The sequence below is a fragment of the Akebia trifoliata genome, chromosome 8, assembly GCF_017979445.1.
Source record: "Akebia trifoliata isolate Shusen 1 chromosome 8, ASM1797944v1, whole genome shotgun sequence".
Lineage (NCBI taxonomy): Eukaryota > Viridiplantae > Streptophyta > Magnoliopsida > Ranunculales > Lardizabalaceae > Akebia > Akebia trifoliata.
This window is the reverse complement of record NC_141382.1, coordinates 3,263,513-3,284,620: the sequence shown is the minus strand read 5'-3', so window position 1 is coordinate 3,284,620 and position 21,108 is coordinate 3,263,513. Positions and strand designations below refer to the sequence as shown.

The following is a 21,108-nucleotide window of genomic DNA, read 5'->3' as shown; positions in this document are numbered from 1 at the left end:
GACTACTACATTTTCACAAAATGCATTTTTATGACTTTATCTTTTCTCTACTACACTCAATTTGCAATCATGTTATCCCTTGGCTCTCCAAAATTCTTCTCCTTAACGTATAGTTGGTACTACCATTTCTCCTAAACGAACTAAACATTTGGATTATTGATCCAAAATTGTACAAAATGGATGGCTACCAATAATTATTCTAGCATACATGTCAATTAACTCTATTTAAAGTCGTCAAATATGCCTTTTCTTTCATTTTTTTTCAGTGGTTTAGTTTTTCCCTTTTTTGAGTGTTAAACCAAGATGAAGTAGATATATAAATTGTGAAGGAAAAATCTCCCTCTAATACTTCGACAAGAAACCTCCAATTCCACTCTGATACTCAAGTCAAGGCAAAGTTCAATAGTGAAAAAGACTTAGGTTAGAGAAAATTGAGTGTCGACATTGAACTTAGTTTCATCATCAATTACTAATAAGAATTCCCTAAAAGAGGTCCATTTTTTTAAAATTATCTTTTTCCACATAGACATTGCTTCCCGCAATCCAACACTCAATAAATCTTCTTTCTTATGTTATAGGACTAGAATTTGCTCGGGCCTATGGCACTAACATCTTCTTTGGGGTTAAAGGGGAAAAAGAGAAAATATAGTAAAGTTAGAAGGTATAAAGTTAAAAGAATATTATTGAAAAAAATGAGGAGAAGAAAAACAATAAAGATGAAAGTGGGGAGGAGAGGCAATAAAGTATGGGTTGTACAGACTCCACTCATTTATCTCAAACTTCATACCCACAAAACTATAATTTAATGGAATCCACACATGTGTTTTATTATATAGATTGTGCATAGATAATTACACATTTTTACTCGCCGCTAATATCTGTTGCAATATCTCATTAATCTGAAGACTTTGAAAATTCTTGTGGAGGCAAGTGCCCCCCCCCCCCCTATAAATCCGCCCTTGATCAGAATATCAAGGAATTGAGACACTTTTTTTGACAATATCGATGCTGATTCACCTGATAGAAATTCATTTTGTCTGCTCATGCATTGCTAGGATTTCGTTGTCGTAAAAGTGGTCCAACATTCAAACCATACCCATTTAGGGGATCCTTAGAACGACATCCAACTTTCGTTATCAGGAATCAAGCATATTGATGATGATATGAATTTGTTTATACCCTTAACGCGTAACTTAAATTCCTATTTTATTATTTTGCAAATTTTGAATAGGATTTACATATTCTGAAAATGCAAGTAAAGGGAATCCTACCTACAACCAAGTGTTCCTAAACCCCAATACATCTCTCTCACAATGGGATCCAAATATTCTTGTTCAGGCAAATAATTTCAAAGAGTTCAGTCCCACATTGAGACTTGGAAGAATGTTTAAGATCTAATGTATGAACCGATTAAAAAAATAAACTAGAAGAAAAGAATGTGGGATTCAACTGGTTTGATTCTCACAAACCAAAACTGAACCATATCATGTTCTGGTACAAATCATGACCACCATATTGTTCAAGAGAGCGTTATTATAATTCGAACAAAACCATAATCCAGCCATCCCGGAAATTCGGATAAAGTATTTTCTTTCTTCCAAGAATGACAAAAAAAATATTCACTTATTATAAATGATCAAAATGAGATGTTTCCGTGACAATAAGAATTGTTGGTACCTTTGATATACCACCAAGAAGTCCAAGTTCCAAAATCTGGATCTCAGAGAGAAGAGAGTTGATTATTTTATTATTCAGATTGCCTTGTTCCCAATCCTGGAATATCCTCAAACCTCTTCTGCATTACAATAAAAGGAGAGATTCAGTCAAAAATAAAAAAGGAAAAAAAAAAGTGTGGCTTAAGAAACAACTTCTTTACTGTATTAGGTGTTTAGCAATCACATTCTGCTAAGGTAAACCTTCAGAAACTTGGGGTGATCACTTACCATCTAAAAATGTCACGATAAAACATATAAACCCAAAAGTGATTCGAGGACTCTCCATTGCTTTTATTTTCATCGAATAAGGCCTTTCCAATGGAGTATTATGAGCTATATATCCTCATCATGGGATTTCGGTTTGGAAAGAAGTCTGAATGATTGGGAGCCTCATTCAGCATCTCATCGACTATCAATGGGTCTCCCATTAATTCTCTTAACGAGGATAGAAGATTTTGGCTAGGAATAAGGATAGAAAATTTTCTCGGAAAGGTTCTATAATACACTAATCAATTATTTTGAGTCTGACTTCCCAGCCCCATAAGTGTGAGACTAGAATTCCATCCAAAATTGCTTTCTTCGTGTTGACTACTTCCTTAAATAATTTTTTTTTTTTTTTTGATAAGTTGAAATTTTATTTGAAAAGGGGACGAGTAGTCCCAGAAGTACAAAGCTAAACCAAAAGAAAAACAATAGAAAAAAACCACAAAAGAGAAAACTAATCTCCCAAATTACAAACAAAATCCCATCAAACAACAAAATCTTCATAGAAAATGCCAAAAGAAGAGTAACCCCAACACAATAAAATTAAGCTCTTCAAACGGTATCTCCTTTCCTTCAAAAGTCCAATATTTAATGTCTAAATATCTCATCAAATTGTAAGCAGGGTATCATTTATTCCTGTTCTACATGTAAATCTAGTGAGAAGACTGTGGACAAACTTTCACAATATTGCAATGTGGTGTTAGTCATTTAGCATACATTTATTTCTCGCTTTGCACTCAGCTGAATCATGACTAAAACTGCGTTAAGGACTCTATGTGAGGGAATTGGAAGGAAAGGAATCGTAGTGTTTCGATGATAAAGTGGATATTGTTTATATGGCCATGATGAATATTAAATCTCAAACATTTAGATGGTCTAAGATGTATCCATAATGTAGGGGATTTTTCTTTGAAGATTTTGTTTTTAGATGGGACATGGTGAATGAAAAAGGGTAAGGAATTTCTTTTGAGACATTGCCCTTTTTAGGAGCATTGGGTGGTCATCTGGACCTCTCTTTTTTTCTTTCTAATTCTCTTGCAGCCTTTTCTCCCTTCAATACAATTTATACACATGAAGCTCCCACTTTGATAAGGTGGCAAAGTCTATGTGAGGTAATACCACAGACCTAGGATCAAGAGTGGTGTTTATGGGTACCCAATTACCTGATGTATCCGAAACCAATCAGTCAGTAATTGGTATAACATCATGGACTTGATTAGTTTTTAGTTCGGTCTGGGTAGCCATCTTAGGGACCCGTTAAGAATTGGGTACTCGAAGGAGACTCGATAGTGGATTTGTTTTACTTGTAACTTATTTTGAACATTAAGAAGTTTAATTAAAATTTAATGATTGATATAATTAGAAGTAAATGTACTTTAGCTAAAATTATAATCTAAATAAATCATGGAGTCTTTTGTTTTCTTTTTTACTTTCTCTTAACTCAAATATCTGTTTATATTTCCTATTCCTCCTCAATCCAAACTACAAACAAATACTCCATATTCCATTTTTCTGAGGTTTATTTTCAGAAGTTCGATTGCTCGAAGAATTCATTGACAATATCAACTATCAAGTAAGAAAATACATGTTAGTTTTCTTTTTCTATTTTTTTCTTCTTTCATTAAAAAAAAAAAAAACCTATCTTATCGAGTACTCGTACCGAAGACTTCATACCCAGAACTAAAATTGATAAGAACCAGAACTGATGTTTTATTCAAGTTTCGGTCGTGGGCATATGTGGAATCAAACATAAATTGACCTGTAGAAACCTCTAATCAAAACACCGCCTTCATGCTTACACCAATAAAATACATTGTACTTACAAAAATAAACCTAGACAATGTCGTGGCATGCTCAATTATCACTAAATGTAGTTGTATTAGGCTCTTTAACCATTGTTGTACATCACTGTATGTATTCCGTGCCCCTTATCCATATCTGACTACTGACTATGGTACACAACTTTTGTTGTACACACCACATGTGGATCAAACACCCAAAAATTTCTATTAAATACAAGAGAATGCATGCAACATGTAGAAAACAATCTTAGTTATAGGCCTCATACCCCAACATTGTTATACTCCCACAACTTATGAACTCCATAATCCACAACCTGTGCCAAAGAAACCACTCCATCAGTTTCACCAAACAAACAATGAAAGAAAAAAAATCAAATTTTTCATCGCGAATCAACATGACAATTAGCATAAGAACATGGTGATTCAATGCAAGTCAAGTAGGATCATAATGATACTTAAACACTATATTAGAGTTCTGTCATTATATGAAAGACATGTGGGTCCAACCCACATGTGTAAATGAGAGACACCACTACCTATAACATGTATAGACATGTGTATGTGGGAGACATGTGGGCCTAGCCCACTACTTATATCCTATGTTTAGGTACGTATGTGGGAGACATGAGGACCTAGCCCACTACTTATATCTTATGTTTAAATGGGTTATAAATAAAACCTGATAGTAGGGGCTGATTAAACCAAGTCTTTAACCCTCTTTCTTTTCTCATCTTCTTCTTTTCTATTCTATGTGATTTTCTTTAATTAAACTTTTACTTTTTTTTTTTTTTTTAAAGAGATGGTCAGAGACTTGGTTAATCAGCCCCTTCTCTCAAGTTTTATTTATAGCCCATTTAAACATAAGATATAAGTAGTGGGCTAGGCCCACATGTCTCCCACATACATATCTAAACATAAGATATAAATGGTGGGTTAGTGTAACGGCCACATCATCTGTCACCTAGAGTTAGGTGTAAGCTCGCCCCGGAGCTACCCGGGAGCACTCATGTAACAGTATGTAAAGCTCGTTATGAAGCCATGTCAACCCCCGTACCAGGGCATATCTGTTAGCTTAGGGTACGTGTCAGCCCCGTGCCAGGGCACACTTGTTAGCTTAATGGCATTTTAGTAATAAAGGAGTATGACCGGCCTCTACTTTTGATGTTCCCTTCTGGAAATCTAATAAAGACTTAGCATACACTTTGTAGGAAGGGTGTCAGTGCTATCCCAATCCCCGGCCTACACCCACGTTGTTGAAGCCCAGCTCCGTGGAAGTCCCGCGTGTCATAGGATCATCATTTGCTTGTAACGCATCTATTGCTTTTATATTGCGTTACCCCATGTAATTACTATTATATCAACAAAGTTGCCTCCGGGCTTTACCTCGTGTTGCCTCGTTTACTTGTTTGCTAGATACGTGTGTGTGGTGTACGATCATTTTACAGGCTTGCAAGTGGATTTGACCCCTTGCGCCGCACGACCTCGCTTCGAAAGAATAGGGCCGTGACAGTTGGTATCAGAGCAGCAGTTGTTTGAGCACAGTTGGTATTCCCCCTAGCTATTCCCCCAAGATTCCATTTAGTTCACGCGAACGATGGTAAGAGGAACTACTAGTACCGCGGATCTACCCGCTCCAAACACACCAGCACCACGTACAAACAAGGAACGCATCGAGTTATTGGAGGAAAAGATAGGTATGCTATCCGGTATTGTTGATGGTATTGCACAAATAGATGATCGCCAGAGCACGCTGGAGGAAAGATCCGAGACATTCAGAGCTAGAGTGACAGCCCTCGAGGAAGATACCCGAGACAACCTAGCCGTCTTACAGGAACAGATTACGTAACTCACTACGAAAGTAGGTCTCCTGGTCCGCGCCGTCGGTAACGAACGGCCTACCAGTAGTGATGCTTCTCCCTCGCGCTTGCGAGTACCCGAGCCACGTACCTTCGATGGTGTTCGCGATGCGAAAGAGCTCGAGAATTTCCTGTTCGACATGTAGCAGTACTTCCGTGCAGCTCGTCCGGATTCCGAAGAGGTAAAAGTAACAACTGCTTCTATGTATCTTGCAGGTGACGCCAAGCTATGGTGGCGGATAAAGTACACCGAGATGGAAAGTGGCCAATGTTCCATCGATACATGGGAGGACCTCAAGAAAGAATTGAAGCACCAGTTCTTACCAGAGAACGTGGAGTTCATTGCCCGCAGAAAGTTGAGGCAACTCCAACATACAGGTACAGTTCACGAGTACGTCAAGCAGTTTTCCGCCTTGATGCTTGATATCCGTGACATGTCAGAGAAAGACAAGTTGTTCTCATTCCAAGAAGGACTCAAGCCTTGGGTTCAGACAGAACTCCAACGGCAACGTGTGGAAGATCTTGCGTCTGAAATTGCAGCAGCCGAGCGGTTGACTGATTATACTCCCGCGGGAAGGAGCCAACAGTATGTACATCCTCAATCGAAGGGTTACTACCAGCAACCTGAGTACACAAAGAAATCTTCGAATGGCAAGAATGGAAGGCATAGAAAGAGTTCCAGTCCGGGATCATCACGGAACTCCTCTCCTTCACAGAGCAGAAGTACCTCGCCAGTCAAGCGTCGTCACAAGCATGGATGTGTTTTGTGTGGTGGGCCTCACAAGACATTTAAGTGCCCACAGCGAACCAAACTGACTGCACTATTAGCTTCCCAGAGTGACCCTAGTCACGAGGGTACGAGTGGGCGAGATTATGAAGATTCTCCTCACATGGGAGCCTTGCATCTTTTGAATGCAATGAAGCAGACATCTGAGACTCAGAATAGCCAGAAACGGAAGGGTCTTATGTATGTCGATATTGAAGTTGGTGGGAAGACCACCCAGGCAATGGTTGATACAGGAGCTACTCACAGTTTCATTACCCCTACAGAGGCGAAGCGTCTCAATATCCGGCTCGATAAGGGTTCAAGCCGTATGAAAGCTGTAAACTCCCAAGCCACTCCTATCCAAGGTTCGGCCAAGTCAGTGTCCGTCAAGATAGGCACATGGAAGGGTAAGCTTGATTTACTCGCAGTTCCGCTCGATGAGTTCAAAGTTGTCATTGGGATGGATTTCATGCGACAGAACAGGGTTGTACCAATGCCATTTGCCAACACCTTGGGCATGCTAGGTGAATGTCCAAGCTTTGTTCCCGTCTCCACAAGCAAGGAAGAGGGAAATTTGATTTCAGCCATTCAAGTGAAGAAAGGGTTGAAGAAAGGTAAGCAACCGTACATTGCTTCCTTGAGAGTTGAAGCCGAAGAAAAGGACCATAGTTCAACTCCCACACAAGCCACACAGGTTTTAGCAGAAGTTGATGATGAGATAGCGAATTTGCTTCCGAAGACACTACAGCCACGTAGGTCGAATGATCATCAGAATGAATTGCTACCTGTTGCCACACCTCTTATAGAGAGGCCTTACAGGATGAATCATCCAAGACTAGCTGAGTTGAGCAAGCAGCAGTATGGGTCTTCGAGACGTTGTATCGATTATCGAGTAGTGAAGAAGATCACCATCAAGAACAAGTATCCTATCCAGCAGAGTGCCGACTTGTTTGATAAGCTTGGGACAGCCAAGTGTTTTTCAGAGTTAGGTCAGAGATCAGGTTACTGTAAGATTCAAGTTGCAGAAGAAGCCCCTCAGCCACTTGGTCAGAATGTCAGCAAGAATTGTGATGTACCTCAGAGTGTTGTCAGCGTCAGAGATTCAAGAGTCACAGGGAAGTTATGGAACGAACCATGCAGACTACTTAGATTCCAGCTTGATTTTCCGAGCAATGTACATCATCAATCAGTTTGGCCAACAGAGAGATTCAGTTCTGCGTTGGAGTATTTTAGGCATCTTGCTAATGCCGATCATCCGAATTGGGCGAATTTGTTCAATTCCACCACTCAGAAGAACTCTTCCTCCAACAAGAGTACTTTTGAACTTATATCAGGCCAACAGTGTTTAACTTCTCACACTATTGTTTCAGGCTACAGGAGACACAGTCCAAGGACGTACAGGTTTGCTAAACTCTGGTTACCGTACAGGTTACACAGCATCTACTCTGTCATCCATACAAGAAGTCTCAAGCCGTACCAAGCAGATCAAGGAGATCCCGCGCGCAGTATTCCAACACGTACCACTTCTCATTCAGCTTTTCAGCCAGAGCGTGTTGTCGACAAAGTTCTCGAAGACGTCATTTCAGCAGCAGTTCCATTCAGCAACAGCAGCAGCAGCAGCACGTGAAGTACTTCGTCACACAGGACATGCCAGAATTTAAAGCAACACAGGAGAGTGCAGAGAACCTACAACCTTTCAAGCAGCCGATTGAAGAGTTTGCCAGGTCAATGCGACGAGGACGTTTGCAGAATAAGTGGGGGAGACTGTAACGGCCACATCATCTGTCACCTAGAGTTAGGTGTAAGCTCGCCCCGGAGCTACCCGGGAGCACTCATGTAACAGTATGTAAAGCTCGTTATGAAGCCATGTCAGCCCCCGTACCAGGGCATATCTGTTAGCTTAGGGTACGTGTCAGCCCCGTGCCAGGGCACACTTGTTAGCTTAATGGCATTTTAGTAATAAAGGAGTATGACCGGCCTCTACTTTTGATGTTCCCTTCTGGAAATCTAATAAAGACTTAGCATACACTTTGTAGGAAGGGTGTCAGTGCTATCCCAATCCCCGGCCTACACCCACGTTGTTGAAACCCTTGAAGCCCAGCTCCGTGGAAGTCCCGCGTGTCATAGGATCATCATTTGCTTGTAACGCATCTATTGCTTTTATATTGCGTTACCCCGTGTAATTACTATTATATCAACAAAGTTGCCTCCGGACTTTACCTCGTGTTGCCTCGTTTACTTGTTTGCTAGATACGTGTGTGTGGTGTACGATCATTTTACAGGCTTGCAAGTGGATTTGACCCCCTTGCGCCGCACGACCTCGCTTCGAAAGAATAGGGCCGTGACAGTTAGGCCCACATGTCTCCCACATATATATGTCTATACATGATATATGTAGAGGTGTCTCTCACATACACATGTTTATACATGTTATAGGTAGTGGTGTCTCCCACCTACACATGTCTTTCATACAATAATAGAACTATAACACACTCTAAAGAGCAACCACAAGATCTAGAGATTGAAAGACGCTGGATTGTTTTATCAGAAATGGGTTTACCCCACAAATTGGATTTTTAATAAAAAGATAAAACTCTCTTTTGGTCCTACAATTATATTCTTTTGCAAATGGATGAGTTGTAATTATTTAAGACAATAATTGGGTATAAATAATAAAAAGCAATCTAATTATTACTTAGTGGGATGTGGTATCCCCAATTATGGAAGTGATATTGCCTTCTCCACTATCTTCTATGATGGGTTGAATAGTGGAGAAATTGACTATAAATGTAGTCGTCCCTTACCCATGTATAATAATCTCATCCCCATTTAAGAGAGTGCAAGAGGGTTTTGGGTAGAGCTATCTCTAATTGATTATTATTATTGAAGATCGGTGCTTCGATCTTTGAGGATTTCATTCTATAATACTCTTCGGGTTTTCTATCGGCAACTATCGGGATTGAAGAAGTGAATCTTCTAAGCATCATGACTATTATTGTCACTCTCTTCTACAGACGGGTAAGTGAATCAATGTTTATTTAGTTCATTAAAGAATATTAAGACATTTAAAAACTTACCTTTCAATAAATCTCTAGATCGTGTGGTTGCTTTTTAGAGTGTTTAAGGATCATTATGATCCTACAATTGGTATCAAGCCAAGATTGAGCTCTCGATTTCAATTGAAATCGATCGTTAAGATTTAATTACATAAGTTGCAAAGCTTTATTAGTGGGTTTTGATGAAACCCCCCCTCCCTTTGATCTTCACATTTGTTGTCGGTTTGACCACAAGGTCACAGGATTCAGAGTCATTGGCGTTCGGCCAAGCATCTTTGTCAATCGCCGCTAGCCAGTGCCTAATGTTTCAACCTCCCTGGTCATATATCCGATCTATTGTAAGAGTTTGTAAAACTCTCCAACTGACCGAACATTGGAGAAGATGCACTTGGTGAACTTTTGTTTATTGTTTAAAGTATATCACAACTCATTCATATGACCATGATGATTATTTGGACTTCCATTAGTGAGTCTTTACGATGAAGTATTGAGATTACAAGTACATCTAAGGAATTTCTTACAGTCATCAAGAAGCTATTTGTGGGTAATAAAATGGTTTAGCAATGAGATTATTTAGCTAATCTGATGACCCTTAAGTATGATGGAAATGATAGTATTCGATAACATCTTTTGAAGATGTCAAAATTGATAATTAATTTGTGAGAGAAAATGATTATCTTTAAAGATGAACATCTAGTTCATATGAGAATTATCTCCTGCGCACTAGGGGTTAGCTAAGATGGCAAGACTGACTGAGTTTGTTCCCCAGGTCATGACTTCGAATCTCTATATGCCCCTCCACCAAAAAGGTGACTATTTAACTGCTATGCATGTACCGAGTGGGATGGTACGTGCGACCTTTCAAAGCAAAAAATAAATAAATAAAATATGAGAATTCTCTCTTTACCAAATGATTTTGACACTTTCAAAGTGAATTACAATGCTTAAGAGATTGAATAGGGTCTCTATTAATAACAATGCACTTTGTGTGGTTGAGGAAACAAGTCTTAATGGCTTGATTGTTGGGTCAACGTACTTAATAGTTGACAACTAAAAGAAGTATTGATCCTCAAATTTTAAAGTGTCACATTTGCAATTTAAAATGGGATCATTTCAAGTATGGCAATTTAGGGTGATTACCAGCATTTGAACCCTAATTTTTTTTTGGACATGCCCTTTCTCGAGATAGTTTGTTGCTTATTCCATGACATTATAATGTCTTATTGATAAGATGGTATTTTCAAATATTTATAACCTCAACGGATCATCTTCTTTCTTATGTCTATTCATAGACACGTTTTATGGTTCCAAACATCATCCTTATTAAAGCAAAAGATCTTCTTATAGTTAGATCATATTCCTTAAAGATAAGATTCGAGAATCTTTAGAATTTATCCATTTGTGTTGAAGATATATGAGTAAATTTTAAGATTTATCAATCTTCAAACTTATTTGGATAAATCCATTTAGATAAGTGGTCATTTACGTCCCCTTTATAGTATCAAGTATTATTTCACGAATATCAAATTCAGTGGGAGTAACCTTGATTCCCTCTTTACGTGATTAACTAAAGATCAATAGAAAGTAATGAATCTTAATACTGATAGAAAGTCATGAGATAGGAATTGCGATCTATAGAATTGTCAAGCTCTTAAGCATTGTAATTCACTTTAAAAGTGTCAAATGAATTTGGTAAAGAAAGAATTCTCATATTTTATTTTTATTTTTTTTACTTTGACGGACCGCACGTACCATCCTACTCGGCATGTGTACAACAGTTAAATAACCACCTTTCCAGTGAAAGAGCATATAGAGATTCGAAGTCATGAACTAGGAAGCAAACCTAGCCAATCTTGCCATCTTAGCTAATCTCTAGTAGATAGGAGAAAATTCTCATATGAACTAGAAATTTATCTTCAAAGATAATCTTATTCTCTCACAAACCAATTACCAATTTCAATATCTTCTAAAGATATAGTCAAATACTACTATTTCCATCATACTTAAGTATCATCAGATTAACTAAATAACCGTATTGCTAAATCCTTTTAGTACTCACAAATCGCTTCTTAATGACCTCAAGAAATTCCTTAAATGTAATTGTAACCTCAATACCCCCTCGTAAAGACTCACTAATGGAACCTCGAATAATCATCATGTTTATACGATTTGACTTTTCTCATTTGATGTAATAAACTTTCACAGATTCCTTAGACTCTATAACAAGAATCTCAGGCAAATCATATTCCATATATCCTAAAGTTATATCAATATCCATCCGCCAATAGGAATAATTAGTTCCATTAAGTGACTTTATCCCTATTAACAACCTACAAAAAATCATTAATAACTGTTTTGACAAGGAAACATGACTGATGTCACAAACCTTAACTTCAGGAGTTTTATTGTTTCAATTCGTGCTAGGGGTTTAGCCGAATTGGTCAGGGTATATTTTACCATGTACTGAAACTTTTCACCCTGCGAGAATGGACAAGGTGCATCATCTAATATGACCTTTAGGCAAAAAAATTATATACTATATACCCCCCAAAATCACATTGGTTAAACGTGCATAGACCTAGACAGTATGACTCGGACAATTTGACTACCTTTTGGCAAGAGGGTTATCTTTATCTCCCTAAAGAGAGTTTTATTTTTTAATTAAAAATCCTATTTGTGGGGTTTTCCCACTTTTGATAAAACAATCCAACATCTCTCAATCTCTAGATCTTGTAGTTGATCTTTAGAGTGTGTTTCTATCATTATATGAAATCTCACATGTGTAGACCACTACCTATAACATGTAGACATGTGTACATGGGAGACACCACTACATATATCATGTATAGACATATATGTATGTGAGATACATGTGGGCTTAGTCCACTACTTATATCTTAGGTTTAAATGGGGGTATAAATAAAACTTGATCTTAAGTTTGATTAACTAAGCTCTAATATTTTATTAAGTGGTACGTGGCTGACGTGGCAAGAACCATAGATCTGTTTCTTCGGGATACACAAGAAAAGATCTGCGGTTCTGTGCCTTGCCACATCAGCCGCGTACCCAAAACCGCTTGCATTCATCATCATTCTATTTTATTTGGATAGAATCAAAATGTATTTCTTTTAATGATCTTCTTCATTCCAAATAACAAAAATTAGTATATATATAAAATAAAAAAAAGAATAGCATTTCGAAAATTTGTTAAGAAAATCGTGTTCAGATCGAGAAAAAGAGGATCGATTCGGACAGAATCTCGCAAATAGAGATTCAGGTTTTAATGGATCTTCTTCGTTCCAGATAACAAAATTTAGTGAAAACGATAGAATCTTGCAAATTTGGTCAAAAAATCATGTTTAAATGGAGAAAAAGATTAACCCATTCGGACATATTATCAGAAACAGAGATTTAGGTCAGGAAACAGAAATCGAAGAGCATGGATGGATCGAAAACCCTACCCGTTCTCCGGCGAAAGCGCCGGCTAAGACGAACGTAACGTAGACGGAGTTCCGGCGCATCAAGACTCTGTAGAGACCTTCGAGAAGACCTCCTCCACTTCTCCGAGCCGTCGAATCCATGGCTTTGTTCTTGGTTTGGTTGTTTCTTCTCTGTTCCTCCTTTGAAGCAGAGTCGAACGAGACTATGAGAGAAATTTTTTAAGAAGAAAAAAAAGAACCTTTTCAAGTAGGTATGTATGGCAAAAATGGATCGGATTTAATCCGAAATCCAAGTGATCCGAATTAGTTGGGTTTGGTTCCTTCGAGTATATCCGAATAAAAATGGGTCGGATATGGGTAGCCATTGATCCTAGTCTGGTCCAGGTGGAATACTGATCAATCCTTATATCCACCTAGATCTGAATGAAATATTACTTTAAAAATTATACTGTTATATTTTCTAAGAAATCTTTCTTGAATAAAGAGATTTTGAATTCAAACCTCCTTTCAGGCACCTTGGTATGCGTGGGAGGAGGGGAGTTGAACAGTTTGAAATTATTTGACTTGATCGACCGAAATCAATTAATTTGATTGGGTCGGATTTGGATATGGATTTAGTGGAAGTAAAATGATTCGAATATGATTTTAGCAAATATGAGTCGAGTAAGATTCAAATCTAGACCCAGATAAAAATATATGGATATACTCATATCCTACCTAAAACTTGACCCATTTTAAGTCCTACAGGTACGGCAATTCTTAAAATCAACTGCAAACATGACTTGAAAACGACATGAAAGTAACATAAAACCCAACCCTATATAAGCCCTTTAAATCTTGAAATATAAGTTAAACAATTTATAATCATGTTTACCTGCGTACAATCCAATCCAATCCTATTTAAAAATTTACAAATAAATTATAATAATGTGCTCATGGGTTATGAGTGCCAACTTGATCATGAAACAACCCAACTTATTTATTAAACGAATCACATAGCTCATGTTGTGTAGTTTATTTAGAAATTGAATATAATGGGTTTGAATCTAAGATTTTGACATAATTTTAAGTGGATTAGGTAAATTTTCCATCACTTTTAAAGTCAAGAGGCATGCCACCAACTTGAAAATATAGAAATGTCTCAAATATTCACCACAAACATGCCATAAATAGGAGGGTTCCTCTAAGATTTTGATCAATATATAAAAATGGAAAATACTAATACATCTTATTGATATGACCACTCAGTGTGATTGATCTACCACATCTTGCCTATTTGAGGGGACAAAACTTCCTTGTAGACTTCTCTTTGATATTTATTTTCATAACCTAAATTCCTAAACACCTTATTCATAATAGAGTCATGCTGGGATGACCTCAAGATTGTACCTCATATCGCACATCCTGACGTGAAAGTGTGTAAGAACCATAAATGTTTTTTTCCTCTTATATTGATGAAAAGCATCCATGGTTCGTTCCTAAACACTTTCACGTCAGGATGTGCAATATAAGGTACATTCTTGAGGTCACTTCAGCATTATTCTTTACAATTTGATAAGATAGGAAAGCAAAGGTATCCTAAGTCAATTCAACTAGAATCCTCACACAGTCAAATTGTTACTTGAATAATGATTTTCTGATGCCCCCACTTACATACACCCCCTTGATGTGGCATGTGCCAAAACCATAGATTCTTTTCATCGGGATACATAACTGCACATATTTATGGGGATGTACGGTTGTGTATCCCAAGAGTAAAAAATCTATGGTTCTAACCCATGCCATGTCAAGGGCGTGTGTTAGATGGGGTGTCAGAAAATCAGGACACCTGTTCTAATAGCACCTGTTTCTCATCCTGGAAATGGCACTTTTCATGTATAGGGTCACGAAAATGAAGTAACTTTCTTTTCATCTCGTTTAAATCCATGACATATAGTCAACTTTAAAACCACTCTAAGGAGTAAGGACGATACAAACAGACTGAAACTCTGCAGATTCCCATCTTTATGAAACTGTAAGATTTTTGTTTTGTTCTTGTCAAATAAGATTCAAACTGAATCAAGAATCATATATCACAGGGTTTTATTGATGTCTCATCTATATATGCATCTGTGTGGTTGCAAACAAGCTATTATGAATAAACCTGCACAAATTCGTAACATCCCCATGAAACATTTACAGAAATACAAAGACCAACTGTGTCATTGATGACCATGCCTTCCCTAATTCATCCAAATGAAAGAAAAAAAATTCAGGCACTATGAGCTTGGATGATTAGAAAATCTCGAAAATGGGTCAGCAGATGGAGCGTCACTCGGTGGAACGTATAAGCTCACAATAGAAGGATCACTCCAACTTGGCAGTTCGGTAAATGTGGCGAACAAATATCAAGGAAGAACAAAAACCAATGGTCCCTAGCATCAGAAAGAAAGCATAGCATATGCATGCATTATAGCCGATAAAGAATGATAGCTGCATGAATCCACTCATGTTTGATTTGGAGTAGAAGTAGATACAATAGGCAAACATGAAAATCGAAGTTGAGCCTCCACATAGTACAGATCTGCATCAAACAGTCAAAAGAAACAAGTAACCAAAATAGTAACATGGGAATGCAACATAAATGACTTTATGAACTAAGAAGGATGGCATCAAGGATTCATACCTCCACCACCATTTGTGGTCTTCTCCAGAAAGCTGAAGATAGGTCAACCCAATACTCAAGATTGCAGTGAGAATGATAAGAATGACAAAAACGATAAATATAACGCCACACACAGCATAGATCTTATAGCCCCACATGCTTCTACATACGTAGTGTAACTCGATCAAGATTATGCTGAACGGTAGAAGACCTCCTATAAACATCTGAGGAGGTGTCCTCCTGTACCAAGCTAACCGTGGAATCTCCAATGGTAATCTCCTGGTAGAGAAAGATGCTTGAAAATTGGACCTAAAAGCATGCCCAATTACGCCGCCTGCGATGAGCAATGGAATGATAACGAATATCGATATTAGTTGAATTACGACTACGAAACCAAATGGAACCGCAGCCGTGGCACCATAAGATGTGGCGACTGTATTCAGGATAGAGAATGTTAGGTACAATGGACCGGGGTAGAGAATGCCTGACAGTATAACACTTCTTATCTGCAAAAAACATGGGGCACATGATTTGATAAGGCGAAGAATTATAAAAGACACGCAAGGACAAAGTTAAGTCCACGTACTACGGATCCTGATCCTGCCAACTGAATGTGAAATGATGCAGCAGTATACCCAGCAACGATTGATGTAAGAGCATAAATCGCAAGAATAGTAGTAGACAGTGTACCACGATTGTAGGGATAAAGAACACCCAGAAATATCAGACCAAATACTAAGAAGAACCTGAAGACAGTGCACATCCGATGAAATGTTAGATCTTTTTGTAAAATCCGATCAAATCAGTTCATCAACATCTAATGTATCACAATCTTTTGAAAGGCTATTAGAAATATGCCCAAAGGTTTAGAGAGAAAAAAAAAGCTATACATTGAACAATTAAATTATGTATTGAGTCAATATTGGTCTTAATGGATCTCTTAGATTGGTCCATCAGAAGGTAGAGAAGATCGGTTTGTATGTATGCCAAGTACACCTTATACTGATTTTACTGACTATTGCACATCCCTTGACCAAATGTACCCCATAAAGTATCCTTTGAAATAAGGGGCTGGATGGTTAAAATGGGTGTGTGCTTTTGGAGTGCTATGTCACCGATACATCTCAATCAAATTAAAAGGAAAATTTCATAAGATAACAGTAAGACTGACTGTGCTTTGTGGAGCTGAATGTTGGGCAATCAAGACATGTCAGAGATGAGCATAGTCACCAAGTTGGCATACGGGTTTAAAACCACAGGGAAAAAATTCAAGCAAAAAAAAAAAAAAAAGAAGAAGAAGAAAGAGGCAACAAAAAAAAAAAACAGGAAAATTGATAAGTATAAAAAACAGAGACATTTATTCCCAGTTTCCAATACATTTTCTAAGCAAAATGACAGACTATTGAAAAATTAAAAAATCAAAACATCAAGACATTATCATCAAATCCCACACTAAACAACAATCATAGCCCTACAAAAAAATGGGTTATTATTTTTATTTTTATTTTAAAAAACATGGTTAAAACGTAAATAAAAAATGTGTTTAAAACATGCTTAAAATGTAAAAACGTTCTCTATTTTTTTTTTTGGAAAGAATTGAGTTTATCATTTTAATTGTTAGAGGTAAAAAAATGCATTTTAAATGAGAGTTTTCTAAAAGAATGAAGTTTTTTGTGACTGTGGAAACAAGCCTAGCAAATATGAGGATGTTGAGATGAATAAGTGGAAAAATTATATGAATGCATATGGGAAAATTTAGGATTAGCCTCATAGGTGATTAACCAAAGAAAAGAAAGATTGGGCTAGTCTAGTCAAGTGCAACAAACTGATAACAGCCCCAACATATATGCAAGATGAATTTAGATGATCTATGAACCCCATCATTTAAAATTAAGACCCAAATTTCTAGCATGCTAAAGTTATGCAATAAATAAGCATAAGCTTTGAGGAAGAAATTTTTTTTTGGGAATAGCTTACATGGCCAAAAGCTGAGTACCAATCCCTAGAATGGCAAATAATAAGGATGAGTAAGGAGGACATCTGAATACATCACCACGAAGACGCTTCCAACCAACCTCTTCCTTGTCTACTTCTTCATTTTCAGTACAATTCCTGCAGTAAAGGTTGGTAAACATTAAGCAGACAAAATAATACCAATAGCCTACTTCGTAGCCATGCTAACAAACAATTTGGCATAAAAAAGACGGCATAATACTTGCTGAGATCATTCTTGAGTGTTCTCATAAACAGTGTGCTTAGCAACCCTGCCAAGAAGATTACAATGACAATGGCATTAATGACTGAGAACAACTGAATTTGTAGGTGATCTGGCAGTGAAGAATGTCTTGAATACTTGTCCATTCTGTTCTCAAACTTAGTCGAGGTTGCATTCCAGAATACCGAATAAGCAAACTCAACATTAGTTTCAATATCTTCAGTAATATCCACGGCATAATTTGGGTTGCAAAAAGCACGTACTTCTATGATCTGGTTCTTGTTGTAAAGGACATCAAACCTAACATGTTTGAAGAGAGAATACCGAGGCCATGCCTCGTGAGGGGTAAATGTTTCCTTCTCTACTTTCCCAATAAACCCCCATAAGGTAAGATCATCATAGGTCATCTGGAAATAAAATTCATTCTTGATAGCATTTCTGAACTTCGCAACTTCCTCTCGAGTTAGAGTCTTCTTGCAAAGGTCTTCTACAATTTTTTCCTCCCTGAATTTCAACTTGTACAGAGTATTGGTCAAGCGATCACCATTTAAAACTTCCCTAAGGGATTCCTCCTTTTCAATCACCTGAACTGCAATCCAAGAAATGGAAAGTTCATACTTGATTTTTTTTTTCTTTAGTCTTTTATTTTATAGAAACATTGTCATAGTGAACTTAAAGGCTAACCTGGGCGGCAGAATGGCAAGTCGTAGTATTGGTATGTCTCACTGAAAGAGAATAACAATTAAGATATCGTAAAAAATAAAAGGAAATCAAATGACTCTACAACTAAAAAAGGAATGCAAAATATTTAAAATAAGCCCAAACCTTGGTTAGCAATCATTAAATCTGGACAAGCATTGTAGTTTTAGTTGCCATTACTTACAAATAACAACAATATGATACATGAAAATGAAAAATAAAGAATTAGATTATTCCTTTTCATGTTCCATAGCATGATTGCTAATGGCCTTATGGAAGAAAGTTATACTGGTCAATAACACTTCAGTGGTTTAATTCACTCGGAAACAGAGGAAAAAAGAAAAGGAGAACAACAAAAATCAACGCATATGCTTATATAAATGAATGACAATAACAAATAATTATCTGACTACTGATATATCACTAATGTCTTTTTGCTAGCCAAGCGAAATTAGTGGTCAGTAATTAGCAGGTGAAGGCGGGTTTTGAATCCAGACTTCAACCAACTTAGCAAACTGGCACCTTCATATCGTTAACTTTAAAATAAATAAATAAAAATATTATTAATAGTTCTATTTTATTTTTATTTTTTTTAAATCATCCTTTAAATCTTTCTATTTTAAACCACCTTTTATATTCTCATCCATAGACTTTGAAATCTTGTGTTGCAGAGTTGAGAAAGTATGGGGCTTTAAGAAATGCCACCTATCCAGATTACAAAACTTGATTTTTTTATCTTTTATTTTTATAACATAATACCCAGATAATCAACATCTTAATTGAAAAAAAAAATACTTACACAATTAGATTAAGAGAAAAAATTCATATAAGAGAATTAGTCAAGAAACCATAAGAAAGAACTGCACATTTCAGATCCAATTAGCTTTTAAAATTGAAATGGAAGACCACTGAATGGAAAAAAAGAAAAAAAGAAAATCAATGTGCAAGAATTCAAAATTTCAATAAACCCTAAAATTCTTGCTACGTTGAACTACACTAGCTAGCTCTACAAATGTTTCAGGAGCAACAGATTCAAAGATCTATCAAGAATTCAATTTTTAGTGGGGAATTTGAAGATAATTGAGATCAAGAAATGAGAAATTAGTCAAGATTCTAGGGCCGATTGAAGGGAGTACCTCGGATTATTTAAGGGACCAACCTTGTTGGCGAAGAGAGGTACATCATCTCCAATGGCGTAGATGTGATCGCCTGGAGGAGTTCTTGCAGATCGAACTGAGATCAAAAGAGAAAGTAATACGATAAAGAGACAACTTCGATTCCCTTCCGCCATGAATGTTGCAGAAGAGAGAACGAGAGAGTTGAAGATCTTGAAATGGAGGGAAATGGAGACTGGAGTGGACTCTCGAGAGAAAAAAGTAACGAGTGGAAATTTTATTTTAGTCTTTTTTTTATTTGGAAGATTTCGAAATAACCCCTCCATCTTTTGGTGAATACTTAAGATACCCTTGTGTTATCAAACCGATGTACACTCCTGACCTTGGTCATCTCTGAAAGTCTAATAGCAAATGACCTAAATATCCTTATTTTAAACCTCTAGCAGAAGAAGACTTCTTCTTTCTCTAAAAACCCAATATCTTGATCGTCCAGGATAATATTTCCTTTTTAACCTCATATTCTACCTTAATATTAATATCTTTTAACCGTCAAACTCAAATAGCAATATAGGATTATGGGGAAGTAGAAGATGGATTTTTGGATATAAAAAAAAATGGATTAAGGACGAGATTGAATTAGTTAAGAATAATTACCCGTGATGTTGAATAACTTGAAGAATACTGATTTTTGATAGAAAAATCAAGGATTTTTAATCCTTTTTTTTTATTAATTTTTTTGAATCACATGAGGTTAATGGGTATGTCAATTTAAAACGTCGAGGGGTAAGTCCAGATCATGGTTTTGATTACATATCGAACAAAAAATCTTCATTTTTTTAAAGTGGGTGTAGATAGTTTTTTGTTATAGTCAATTTGATTATGCTGCCATTTTTAATTTGACACTTTTAAGTGACGCTAGAGCACAAATGGTGAGTGCAAGTAGAAATGCCCCAAAATTGAAGTCCAAAACTCTAAAATCACCATTTTTGTATCCTCTTTGGGATTTTTATCTCGCATCTTAAGAGAATATGTTAGGGTAATTTATCATTTTGTGTGTCGAATTTGACGAAATTACAGTTCCAACTAATTGTGTATTTTAATTCTCAAAATGTGAACATGTGAAATCGCAGGTTTTTCAAATGACGAAAGCACAAGTTTAAAGTAACAAATTTGTTGGTTTTTTCCCCCCCAAAGTAACAATCTCGCTGGTTTGTATAGTGACGATCTTGCTAAAAGTAGTGAAACCTACTAGATAGTCACTTTAAACTTGCGAAATTGCCACTTTGAAACCTCTGATATTATTGTCGTTCATGTTTTGGTAATTAAAATGAACAATTAGATGGAATCGTAAATTCGTCAAAAGTTGGTAATGTTTATGTAAATATCTCATATGTTAAATTAGTTAAACACGCAATAATTATTTTGATTTATTTGCATCCACATTAGTGGCTGAAGACAACTTCATTGACATAAATACCCCAATTTTCCTTTATTAGATATGTATAAATAGAAAAAAAAAAAAAAAAAAAACCAATT

General features: G+C 36.7%; 2 protein-coding genes across 3 annotated transcripts in view; both read right to left on the bottom strand.

Annotated features, from left to right (window-relative positions):
• LOC147395479 (ferredoxin, root R-B2-like) overlaps positions 1–21,108 on the bottom strand; it is a 93,967-nt gene that overhangs the window by 12,819 nt on the left and 60,040 nt on the right. The gene's annotated exons all lie outside the window — the stretch shown is intronic.
• Positions 14,954–19,828, bottom strand: LOC147395483 (transmembrane 9 superfamily member 4-like). Of its 2 annotated transcripts, none has more exons than XM_086451460.1 (7): positions 19,594–19,828; positions 18,443–18,483; positions 17,759–18,347; positions 17,521–17,655; positions 16,130–16,289; positions 15,565–16,049; positions 14,954–15,462 (listed from the first exon to the last, which is right to left on the bottom strand). In XM_086451460.1, the coding sequence occupies exons 1-7, from the start codon at positions 19,746–19,748 to the stop codon at positions 15,246–15,248; spliced, it is 1,782 nt and encodes a 593-aa protein (XP_086307586.1). In that variant the 5' UTR covers positions 19,749–19,828; the 3' UTR covers positions 14,954–15,245. The 2 variants fall into 2 exon arrangements, with proteins under 2 accessions (XP_086307586.1, XP_086307587.1); XM_086451461.1 differs by having other exon boundaries at positions 19,617–19,803.